The 13,119-nt window shown below is 39.8% G+C and overlaps 1 protein-coding gene across 1 annotated transcript in view; it reads right to left on the bottom strand.

Moving 5' to 3' along the window:
- Positions 1–12,726, bottom strand: part of aff2 (AF4/FMR2 family, member 2) — a 195,966-nt gene extending 183,240 nt beyond the window's left edge. The window contains exon 1 of the mRNA XM_013908962.1: positions 12,515–12,726. Within this exon, the coding sequence (XP_013764416.1) occupies positions 12,515–12,567 (53 nt within the window). The 5' untranslated portion in view covers positions 12,568–12,726. The remainder of the gene's footprint in view (positions 1–12,514) is intronic.
- Positions 12,727–13,119: the final 393 nt, after the last annotated feature.

Raw genomic sequence — 13,119 nt, 5'->3', positions numbered from 1 at the left:
ACACACACACACACACACACACACACACACACACACACACACACACACACACCTACTGAAATGCCGTGCCCAGTCACGACTTTTATTGCATACGTGGTTGAATTTAGTTTTTAAGAAGGTCCAGCCATGGAAAACTGTGTAAAAGATACTGTAGACAGAGGTAGTACAATTTCCCCTTTATGCATTATTAAAGGGACAATTCACCAACAAACCTCATTTGTAGATTTTCCCTTGTCTGCAATGCTTTTTGTCTAACCAATGGAAGTGTGCAGCTAGCTAACAGCTAACTCGACTGAGCGGGAGAATCCGTGATTGTGTCAGAAATCCCTCACTGACTGATAAACCTGTAGATGGATTTATGTGTAGAAGATTATTTTATGAGCTCAAACAAACAAAAATCCTTGCTGATGCTATTCAGTTAAGGAGCCATATGTGCAGATTGGAAGTTTCACTTTTTTACATATTCTGACCACATGCAGAAGAATGAAACACATGAAGACAGTTTCAAAGCCACACTTCATATCTCTGCTGTCAAACATTAATGGAGCTTAATTAAGAAAATTATTTGGGTTTGTTTTGGTTTTATGTTATTCTTTTCTTTTTAAAACCTTTATATTAAAATGTGTTATTTGTAAATAAATAACACATTTTAGGCAAAGGTTAAAATATCAATACTACAGTTTAAATATCAGGAGAGCAAATCAATATTTATAGGAAAATTTTATAAATACAGAAATAATACAGTCACATATTGGGATACACATTTTTAAGCATAGCATCCACCACTACGAACATTTATTTTTAATATTTCTGTAACAAATACATATACTGAGCACATTTTCTCTTTTTTGAAACTCTAGTGAAATGCCCGAAGGTCTTCTGTTCTTGAGCAGTGAGAGGTAATGTAGGATACTCTGAACAGTCTGTACAGGGTATATTAAATCCATTTGGCAGTGCTAAAAAATGGCAAACTCATTATTTAGTCCACTATGCTGGATGTTTCTTCCTGTTAAAAGGGAGTTTTTCCTTCCCACGGTCACCAAGTACTTTAACATAAAAAGAGTCATTGGATCGTCGGGGCTTTCTCTGTTTTCTCTGCATTATTGTCGGGTCTTTACATAACAATATAAAGAGCCTTGAGGCAACTGTTGTAATTTGGCGCTATATAAATAAACTGAATTAAATATGGAGTAAGCATGAGTGAGCGATTGTGGACCGAGCTAACGCTTACATCCTGCTTCCTTCTTCATCATCATAGAGACGGAGTACTCTGATGACCATACACAAAACTGCTCACAACATGAATAAATGAATGAATGAATTATTGATACTTTGAGAACCAGACACATCTACAAAATTCCTTTGAAACAAGGAACTCCTGCCAAAACAGTTCAGATGGGAAAAAATGCATAAATGAATTTAATTAGTAGCAGTGACTGTTGTTGTAGCACTGAATGCGTCGCTCTCTACATAAAATGTTAAGCTCAGGTTAAGCGTGTACTCCAAGTTGTAACTAATAAGTCAATGTTATCGCATATTCCTGATAATGTAACGTAATAACAATATTGTCCTGCTATCATGACACATCATTCTCCTGCCTGAATTAGTGTTACGGAGCAAACACTGCTTACTAATTCCAATAATTGCTAATGAGAATTTCCCAACAAATTAGTGAACGTTACTCCAAGCAAATACTTGATCAACTAATTAAACAAATTCTTAATTAGCTTTAACAACAAACTGGGGGATGTAATTTCAAGCAAGCTCTCTAGCTAATCTGACCCATTCCACCAAAAAAAATGAATATTATCTTAAGCAAATAGTGAGCTTATTAAATAAAGTCATTACTAAATAAACACGTACACTTTATAGAACTAGAAAGCGCTATGGCACAGTTTTCAGATATATGCAACACTCAGGTTATTTCCTGATGAGTTATGCTCCCCTGCTTAGATGTGTTTCAGAAATTCCGCCGCAGCTCATGCTTTCTTTATCTCTCCTCTGTGCGTTGTCTGATAAAAAAACTACCACAAAACTCATCTTTAAAAAGACATAAAAAACGACTTGTGGCAATAGAAACGTAGGTAAGTACGAGCATTAAGAGGTGGGAAACACTCTAAGACAATGACTATGCCGATAACAGAAGAGCAGCTACAGCACAACAGATCTGATCCCAGGGGAGAGATTTGTTTCAGTTCTGTACAGTTATGCTCAGCTTTATAGTCTAATTAACAGTTACAGGGCTTTTAGTATTGGCAATTGTGATTTTGGCGCAGCATTAACAGAACGATGTGAAACTACCTGTTTATTTCATAAGCCTCTTCACCTACGTGTTAACACTGTTTGCTTTTTTAAATAACAATATTGCCGCTCAGAGAGAGATATCTCTGTCTAAGTACTTCGGCTGCACTCATGAGTGACTTTACCGCACCTCATTGAGCCACTCAGTGCCTTTTGGGTGTTACCATCTGAGGCTTGTCGTGGTAATTTGTTGTGTGAACTCTCTTTATTTATGATAACTGACTAAAAAGGTTTGGAGGGGTCTCAATGCAATTTTTCACTCCACAACTGAACACTTATTGGATTTATTCAGAGATTTGATGCAATTGAAAAGAAAGTTTGTGCACCTTACTGAGTATGGCGTCCTTTGGGCTAATTTTCTGTGGCATCGTACAAAATAGAGTCCGCAGCAGTAGAGGGAGGCCAATAGTATGCTTACACTGATAAAGATAAATGTTCTGCTGAGGGTTTTTATATCCCATCCAGATGGTTACTCTTAATTTTCTTATAAGGCACTAAAGAAAGTGAACAGATGGTTTAGCTCTTTATATGGAGCGTGTGCAAATCCTACAATGTCTTTACTCCAATCCTCAACTGAGCCTCAGTTTACCTGCTAGTAAAGTTTCAACAGCTGACCTCTGTCTTTGTACGAGTTCTGTAATGTGATAACATAATTGGATTGTGTGTCAAACTGTTAATTCAAAGGCTTCATCAACTTAATTATGTTTCTTAAGAATAATGCAATTAAGTTTTCTCTTTCAGTACTTCAATGAAAAACAGCAGCGTCGTTTTTCAAGGCTGTAAGATCTTTAAAGACTAAAACAGAGTGTAAACTGTGAGTAGTAAGTGATAATAATATCTGAAACATAAGTAAAACACTTGAACTCTTCAGTTAATCTAGCTTTATGTTTTCATTTTGGATCCTAATACATCACATATGTTGTATTATCTGTTTACAGCTCGCAGTGTGGAGCACTAAATCCTAAAGGCTAAGCTAAGACAATATTTCGAGTTAATTTGGAGATTCTGATCATTGCTTCCTTGTTGAAATGTAAACACTGCCACAAAGACACATCTGTATAATTTTACATCAAAGTCTCCAATGGATCAACTCCTCACAATTGACTCTTTGGCAGAAATGTAGTAAGATTTCTGGTGTACATCAAATCAGACAAGTTCTTTCAAATCTGGAAACAATATCTTATAACAGCGCTAATCAAACATATTTGATCAGCAGTGCTTCTTAATGGCCCTGCGCATAGTGAAAAATGTCAATTGTTACCATGAGACCCACAAAGAAGTATGACTTCTGCAGAACTTTGAAGAACATTTTAAACTCATTCTTGGGTTGTTTGAACTTTTTGGTTCAGCCTCTGGTCAATCACATGCTTCATTTGCAGCGTTTAGTAGGTGGAGACCAAAAAATAGCTTAAAGAAGAGCAGATTGTTCTACATGGTTGCAAGCTTTGGGAACATTTCACATGTATTGTTGAAGATTTTTCTGCAGGTTTTTGAATTCCTAGCAATTCCCCTGTCAGTCTAAGCAACTATCTCCGATAAGCCTTGATAAAAGGTGCCGCTCACCCCCAATACACACACACACACACACACACACACACACACACACACACACACACACACACACTTGTGTATTTCTATCCTTGTGGGGACATCTCATTGACATAATGCTTTCCCTAGCCGTTTACCCTAAAAAATGAATGCCTAACCCTGATCCTTACCCTAAACCTAACCATAACCTAATTGTAACCCTGACACTAAAACCACATTTTGAGTCTCAAAAATGCCTTCAAACTCGTGTGGACCGGGATTTTGGTCCTTACGAGGGCTGTTTGTCCCCACAAGTATAGTAAACTATCAATTTTTGGTCCCCATGAAGATGTTAATACCCGTACACACACACACGCACACACACGCACGCACACACACACACACACACACACACACACACACTTTAATGACAGAGAAGTTAGTTCTAAAGACACAAACCTTTATTTCTGCTGCTATGCTGGAGAATTACAACAGAATAAAATGTATTTAAGATTAGCTCAGCCTTAAACATCTGCAGGAGTAATATTGATCCATGTAACACAGATGAGGAACATTTTTGCAGAATATGTTTTATAATATTTTAGGGACCATTTGCCAGTAATACAGTTTTATGTGTGTTTTCACAGTGTTCAAGTGTTCTACAGAGTCCTCCAGCACTCGTCATTATCAGGTCATGGTAAATATTTTGATAAATAACTATAGAAGTAATAATATTTGACAAGTCTTCAGTCAGGAGGGAGTGCTTGTTTATTTTTTAATAATAATAATTCTGAATAATATTAATAATGTTAATATTAAGTACTAGTGACAGTTTCTTACCTTTCTGTTGTTTTCTCTTGTTCACTAACTGTGATGTCTTTGTTGATTTTAAACGTGCTGTAGAAATAAAACTGACATTGACATTATCCCATATAAGATTATTTGATTGGTAGATGGTTAATGAAATTAATGCTGCCTTATTTATGGTTTGAGTAAAATGTATAAAACACTTTTGAAAAAGCAAAGTTTCCTTTTATAACCTTGAGTTGCTTCCTTTTTCTTCATCTCTGCTTTTATTATCAGAGCAGATTTGTTGTGAACCTTTGATTTGATCTTGACTTGCATGAGGGTATTTGGTTTTTTGTGTAGCTTTGAATGAATATAATAAAGATAAAAAAAATAGATGCTTTGAGTGTTTTTTTCTTTGTTTGTTTGTTTTTTCAGCACCACGGACAGTGACTGTTTCCTCCCAGATGGAGTCCAGGTGATCTGGCTACTTTTACCAGCTTCTTCACACCTGCTGACAGAGCTGGCGCTTCACAGCCCTGTGGGATAACTGTACCGCCAGTATGGGATAAAATGGATTTTTTTTTTTCCCAGTTAGAAGATTTCTTTCAGTGTTATCTGCTGTCAGGTTGAAGCATTTGTTTGTGAATTCTTGGCAGTTTGGGATGAGACACAGCTTCCTTTCGCAGCCTCTGAGTTGCTGATGATGTGGGTGTGAAGTATCATCAAGTGGAGCTGGTTTGGCAAGCCTAGGCCGATCACACAGCAAGGATGGAAATTTCAGTGTGTGATGAATGATTTTGCGCTTATTGAGCTTGCACGTGTGAGTGAGCTGACTGAGAGCTTGGGAGGATTGATGGCAGATTGAATACCAGACTGTGAGAATGAACATCGAATGCATTGACTCTGTCACCTCCTTTCCCCAAAGATTCCATCACCGCTTCTTGTAGGTTTTCAAGAGCCGGACCTGAGTATTCAACTTTCTGAATATTTGATGGCTTGGTGGGTATTTAATCATCTACTGTGGGATTCAGTTTTTTGGAATCCACAAATCTAGCACCTTTGTGGACAAACAGTTGCCACTACTCCACTACGACACACAAGGACAAGGAATTACTCACAGCCTCCTTGGCCAAGTTATTAAACCCCCAAATTGTCTCTGATTCACTCCTCAGTCTGTCTCTCTGTGCATGTATGTGTGAGAGATAAAGCGTTTTAAGTTCATAGAATAATCTGCCACGTGAATGTGTGTGTGTGATTGTAGGAATGCTACTAATAATCTTTGTAATCCTTCAATAGTCAGTAAGACTAGAAAAGTGCTATAAAATTACCAAACATCATTCATCACTTTGTGATAAAATAGCTGAAATAACAACATAGACTGTACATTAAAGATGGACATGGCCACCATGACATCACCCATTAGTTTGTAAACAACTGGTTTAAAGCCTTGAGTTCAGCATTTGTGCCACTTTTCAAGTTTTAGAAGTTTTGGAATAATAAGCGATGATATTTTGGATGAGACGGTAGAGTGGGGAGGCAATCAGCTCATGTTAATTAGGCTGGTGAACTGAATTGTGCATCCATACAGTTGGTGCATCACATAGGTACAGACAACCTGCTAATTATTTTTAACAAATACATAGAATAAACATATAATTTCTGTCATCAGTGTTCAATGGATCAGTCTGGATCTCACTGGGCAAGCAAGGAAAGCAGTGCTTGCCCAGTGAGTTTAACCTGCAGTTAAATAATATTAAGGCATTAAAGTGTTCAATCCCTCTGTAAAAGTCACCACAGGCCACTCGTCTATACCAATAACCATTTGTCAGTCAGCACAGGTGGTTGATGACAAACAGGCGTAAACCTTCATATAACTTAAAATGGAGACGTAAACACACACTATTATCATAAACAGGGAACAGGGAAGTATCCAACTTCTATCACATTATAAACATGTTTAATTCTGATGTAAAGAGGGGATTTAAGCAGGCGAGCCTATGTGGACTGACTTGCTTTTGTGTTGTGTTGGCTTCATTTTACAGCCCCGCAGTTTGACTATCAGCAAACCTGTTTAATTTAACTTTACATGTATGATGATTTTAAATAAAATTTGTAAAAATATCTTTAATTATTAAATGCAAAAGACAAATTACTTTACAAAGTCACCCCCCTCCCCCGCCCAGCTGAAGACGCAATAATTTAGTCGTTAATACAAAAAAAGAGAAACACGATATTTGGGACAGCCATGGTGTATTTCCCCCCGGATTGTTCTGAAAAGAGAGCTTTGATTACACCTTTGAACAACAATCTTTTCTTTGTCTTCCAGCATTTAAACAACAATAATAAAAAAAGAATAATAATCGGTGTTTCTTCCCGCAGATGTGAACTTTTAGGCTCCAAAACACGCAGCTGGAAACTTATCATTGCATGCTGAGGATATGTGTAATCAATTCTCTAATTAACTACTTAAATGGTTCAACCAATCACCATCAGCATCAATTAACATTCAAAGCGATCTCCCCCAGATTCCACTGCCATGATTAGCCGGCTACATGATGGGCAATTACAGTGAGGAGCACGCGACGCTCAATGCAAGCCATATTACAATCATACAAAAGCCTTCAGATCTCCAAGCGAGAGAACGAAACGAGGCAAGATGGGAGGAGGGAGAAAGAGCAACAAAGAGGAGAAGAGATGAAAGGGTATTTCTTTAGGAGGAGGAGGAGGAGGAGACCTACAGTGTTCGTTCAGATTTAACAAAGGGGGGAGCTTCAAGATTGTTTTCTCTTTCTCAGCTTTTTTTTTTTCTTAAAGGGAAAATCTACTGTCAAACACCAGCCACACATCAATGGTGCGTGACAGACTTTTAACTCCAATCTGAGTGATTTTCGTGGTTTCTATTGAAGGTGCGTGTCGTCTTTTATGCCTGTAAAATCCATTGTAAAATTTCAGGAGGAAGATCTATTTGAAAATAACTCGCTGCATTCTGGTTCCCATCTTCCAGCGGTGCCGTTATCTTTGTTATCAACTTGGACAGCTGAGCCCATTTGAACATTTATTAGCACAGAGTCGCCAGCAACATCAAAAGCGGCTTTTAGAGATGTTGGTACAAGCCGATGGTTAAGAGACGATATTGGACAGGAAAAGCATAAAAAAGTTGGCCTCCATTCTCAACTGAAATATGCTTCAATTGAATTTCAGCTGAATTTATTTAGCTGTTTTTATTGATTTATGGTTGTTTGGGTAACGGTGCTTTTGGATGGTCTTTACTTAACCCTCTGAGGTCTAAGCCGTCATTGGTGATGAGCCCTCTCCAACCCTAACCCTAATTCTAACCCAGGGCTAGATGAATCTTTTTGTATTGACCTGTTCTTCCAAGGCTTGTAAATCAGGGAAAGAATCATTCTCATCGAAAGCTATTCACATTTCTTTTTCCCCAAATCTCCAAAATAAAGGATAACGGTTACCACCTGTGATGACTTAGACTTCACCAGGTTTAGGTCTTCTATGGTTTTCCACCTGTCATAAGTTCATAAATTGAAGAGTTAACAAACTAAGAGCACGTGGGTGGGGTATTGTTAAATCTGACAATCTGATTGTCAGATTAAACTTGATTTTGAATCATCTTGTGTCTTCCAAACTGACGACATTGAAATGTCAGGTACATTTCATACGCACTCTTATTTTTAAATAGATACATTTAACACATGAAGGGATTTGTCTTTTTCAAGACACCAGGATGGATTGTGCACTTCTACTGATTGGAAAACTTTGCCTGTTTTGCTTATGGTGAAAAATAATTAGCCTGAATATTTTCTGTTGCAATATGTTGACTATGATGGCTGATGTGATTGAACAAACATATAGGACCATTTTTAATCATTACATTTTGCTTTTATTTTAATCATATAGGAGCCTCCCTGTTTGAGAATCACAGTTGGTACTTGTAAAGGGTTGAACGGCTCCATGAGGAGAGTCTCCTTCCTGTTGTGTTGAGCTAGAGCTGAGACTTCTACACTGATGGTGTCTGAGATTCTTATCAGTACAGCTAGTGAACGTAGTGAGGCAGAGACCTGTTGTGCAGTTGATGTCGAGTACTACAGGAAAAAAACGCAAGTGTACAAGACTCTGTTTTCCTGCTGCTCCCACCAGTTTATTGTAGAATCTCTGAGAATTACTCAACGTTTGCTTCCTTCTGTTGCTTTTTGAATTGGAAATGTGAATATGACGCCTTTCTATTTAGGTTCATTCAGTTTTTATGTTCATTAGAAATTGTTCAAAATAAAGATTTGATTCAAATTCTTCAATATACTGACAATCTGCAGGTTTAAATAAGCCAACTCTACTGACTTCTGTGAGTAGGAAATTAACACGCCCTGCCAAAGTGCCACACTTTAACAACATGACCAGCACTGCGAAGGAAACTGGCAAATCCTGGTGCTTCAACCCTACGTAGGGCTTCTCATAAATAAAATCATTGCTTACACTGTGGACCCCCAGTGCTCCATTTTTCTTCTTCTACAAACATAAAAGATTAGGATCGCATCTGACACGTTAATATGATTTGCTATAGAAGAAAGCATTTTTCTTCCAGCTTCTTGTGACTCCCTCAAGGGCACTTGGATGAGTCCAGACCCCTAGGGTGGCACGTGCTGGCTGTAATACACCCACAGACAGCTACATAAACAGACCTGGCGTGATGTTTCCAGATTGTGACTGTTTAATTCTAAATGAGGGAGAAGCTGATCGACACACATAAGCTGCCTTCATTGTTCTGCAGTTTCCTAAAAACATTTTCTTGTATTTTCTTCATATTCTTTCTGGCCTAAAAGCCGTTTCAGTGTGAGCCCAATTTCCCATCAGGACCACCTGACAGCTCTGGCGTGATGGAGTGGTGGCAGGGGGAGGGTTACATGTGTAGACACCCCGAGCTTGTTGTTGAGCCCTGAGCAGCTCCACTCCCACAGTGGGGGGTTAAGTACCTTGCTCCAGGGCCCTTCCACGGTAGCTGCTGAGGGACAGCAGTGTGTGTCACTTTCCCCACTCAGACTCTCCCTGCTGGAATACGCATTCAAAACAGCAGCGTGGTTGCCAAGTTATTGTGCTCCCTCTGTAATACACAGTTAGACTGGAAAGGCTGACTGTTATATAGACCTTACTTCCTACAGTCCTCCTGAATGTTTCCACCAAGTGACAAGAAATATGCAGCATGAAGTGAGACACTTGATAATCTTTTAATAAAAGCTGATATTTTAAAAATGCTGTTGATCCAGAAGAATAAAATCATATATATATTTATATAGATATGACATGCATACATGACGGCATGTATGAAGCATTCTGCCTGCATTGTTTCTGATCGTGCACATGACTCTGCATCAGATTGCTGAATTGGTAAGTGGAGCAATTATTTTAAAAAATTCCAGGCTTGATGATAAATGGCTGATTGAAAGGCAAAATTAATTACTTTGAATTTTAAAAAAATTGTAATATGAATTGCAGTTGAAGCTGTGACCTCAACAGGAAGCTGCCCACCAGTACAACCAGAGCCTGACAAAGTGTTCTGAAAGGTTCAAATTGCCCCTCCATTACTTTCCACACGCCCAGTTTCTGCACAAATGAGTGCGAGAATAAATTCCAAATCACGCTGAGAGACTGAATTATGTTTAACTTCTTGCAGATTCCAGCCTCTCTATCATCTTTTTGAAAACCCCAGCATCTTTTTAGGCCTCCATAGTGTTAAAAGCCTTAAAAAGCACTTCTCCCCATGTGGCTCTTTGTTCTTGTGTCCTCTACTGCATAGAAAATGACTTCACAGAGGCATGCAGGAGGAGCAGAATCCACAAGAATGACTTTCATTATAGATGAGAGTACCACTGATACTGATTAATAGTATCATACAGATTTTAGAGTTTTATAAAGGGGCAGCGTGGTGGTGCAGTGATCGGCGCCTGTCGCCTCCCATACAATTATACTGCACTGCACACCCATGCCTTTTAATGCATAAATACTTTGTGACAGTATCCAATAGAGCAACAGGAGACTTCAGTTCCAGTGTCTTGGACTACAGCTGGTGACAGTAGACCTTGTGCTCTTTGGGAACCCAGCAAGATCTGCTTTATGTGGCCTTCCAAGTCACAGCACATCTCCAGACACCAGGGGGAATCGGACACATTCGAGGACTGTCACGACAACCAGACCAGCCCGCCTATGTGGAAACACTGTACTGTAAAGCCTGGAGCAGCAACTGGATTTTCAAAATAAGCAACCGGACCATCCAGAAGTAAGTCATGGATGGATGGTCAAAGTAAAAATAAGCCTCAAAATATAAATGTGTGGGATTCAGTGCAGGAAGGTTCTGGTGGAGGTTGTAAATTGTAATTTCGCTTGTTAACCCTGTGATGGGTGACCTGTCCATGATTTCCACCTTTTCTCGCCCTATGATCAGCAGAGATCTAATTAATAACATCATCTTAAATGTTTTTCTTTATTGGTGAACTATAACATTTTCCCAACATGTCCTGAAATGAATCTACTTTATGCAGCTATTCAAGTTAGAAAGCATCACCTCAATGCACTTTTCTAGTCTCGACCTAACATTTAAGCCTTTGGAAGCTCCCACACAGACGGTACGTGCAAACTCCAAACAGAACGGTCCCAGGAAGGGACGAACCCAGAACCTTCCTGTTGTGAGACAGCAGTATTAACCGCTTCACCACTGTGCCACTCGTGTGCTGCACTTTAACAGGATGGCAGGAGGTAGAGCAGGTCATCTATTATTCATGAAGGTTGGCGGTTCGATCCTTGGCTGCTCCGGTCTATGTGCCAAATTCTCCTCAGGCAAGATACTTTCTCTTGATGCATATGCATTCATCAGAGTGTGTGTGTGTGTGTGTGAGTGAAAGAAAGCACTTAGATGTAGAACAAAGTGCTTTGAGTGCTACATAAGAAACAGTCCATTTAATGTCTTGCCATAGATATCAGGTCCTGATATATAAACAGCGAGCAGATACCAGCTGACTTATGTGCTGATTTTCACTGAGGATCATTTTCAGTGAGACTGGATGGATCCAGAAGAATGTTTACTGCTTTTAAAATTACAGTCAAGTGTTCGTCCTGACTGTCAACTAATGAGTTCAGCTCTGAATCAACAACAACAACAAAAAAAGGACCAAGTGTGCCAAACAACACGAGGCTGATACAGACCTCTCAATGCTGTCAACAGTACTGGATTTAAAGATGGGGATGATCTACTTTAAGCGTTTACAGTAACAACCACTTTGCAGTGATGCTCAGTCAACACACGGCCAAACACTGACTGAGCGTCATCACTCCATCGCTATGCCTCCATGGATGTGACGCTGCGCCTTTACACCTGCGCTGCACCAGGTGAGCTGAACTGAAATGTCACCAGGACACGTGATTCTTTAGGGACTGAAATGGAGCAAACACTAAACTGCCCAAACTTGTGGGGACGCAGTTCATTCACGTTTACGCCGATCCCTCCATGCTCAGCGCTCCGCCACATTCCCCGTCTCACGTTTACGCCGAACGTTTTATTTTTATTTATTATTATTTTTATTTCACAACGAAACAGTAAAAAGCCGGCGTTGCACTGGCTGCCTATAGTGTGTGCGTGTGTGTGTGTGTGCATGCCTCCCGGTTCATCTCCAGCAACAAGGGCAGCTTTACGGTGACAAAGAAAGACGGTGTGCGCGATTTCTCCGAGACTCAGTTTGGCTGCATCTCCAGACAAAAATACAAGAATCTTTATTTATACCCCAGAAAGCATGTCCGGCCATCCCTCCACAATAAACACACATATGCATGCATTTTATAAACACACACACACACACACACACACATAAGAATCTAAAGCTGCGCGCACAGGACTTACCATGGTTGTTCAAGCTCCCAGTCTCTGAAAAAGTCGAATTCAAAGAGATCCATTGCCGCTTGGGCTGGTGCTGTTGGTGGTTAAAATCCAAAGGTGGTGCTACGCGGTTCTACATAGGCTACTGACACTGAGTGTGTGTGTGTGTGTCAGAGAGAGAGAGCGAGGGAGAGTAGACACAAGCTGCTGCCGCTGCCAGGAAGCTGCTACGTGGTCGAGGCAAGCTGACAGCCAGGCAGAGGTGGAGGGAGGGAGCGCTCTCTCACACACACAGACACACACACTCATGCTGTGGGAGACAAGTCACTGCAAAAATGTTCTTCATAACAAGCAGAGCTATTTATATTGCACATTTGACCAAAATAAATGTGTGAATCAGTCACTTGACAGCAGCTGGAAAATGGTTTAAATGCCGCCCTTAAAAAAAGTGCCGTGTAATTGTGCAAGGTGTTGACATGTGAGGTTTTTAATCTTCATCAGGCAGGAAGCCACACATATGACACCACACCTCTGATCTGATCACAAGGTGCCCCATACCTCTAAACTTGACAGTCACCCCGTGTACACAACACAAAAGATTTCTTTTTGTGTGTTTTCACACTCCTTGA

This window comes from Pundamilia nyererei, unplaced genomic scaffold (genome assembly GCF_000239375.1).
Source record: "Pundamilia nyererei isolate P.nyererei 1_Seehausen unplaced genomic scaffold, PunNye1.0 scaffold00001, whole genome shotgun sequence".
Taxonomy (NCBI): domain Eukaryota; kingdom Metazoa; phylum Chordata; class Actinopteri; order Cichliformes; family Cichlidae; genus Pundamilia; species Pundamilia nyererei.
This window is presented reverse-complemented; position numbering and strand designations above follow the sequence as displayed.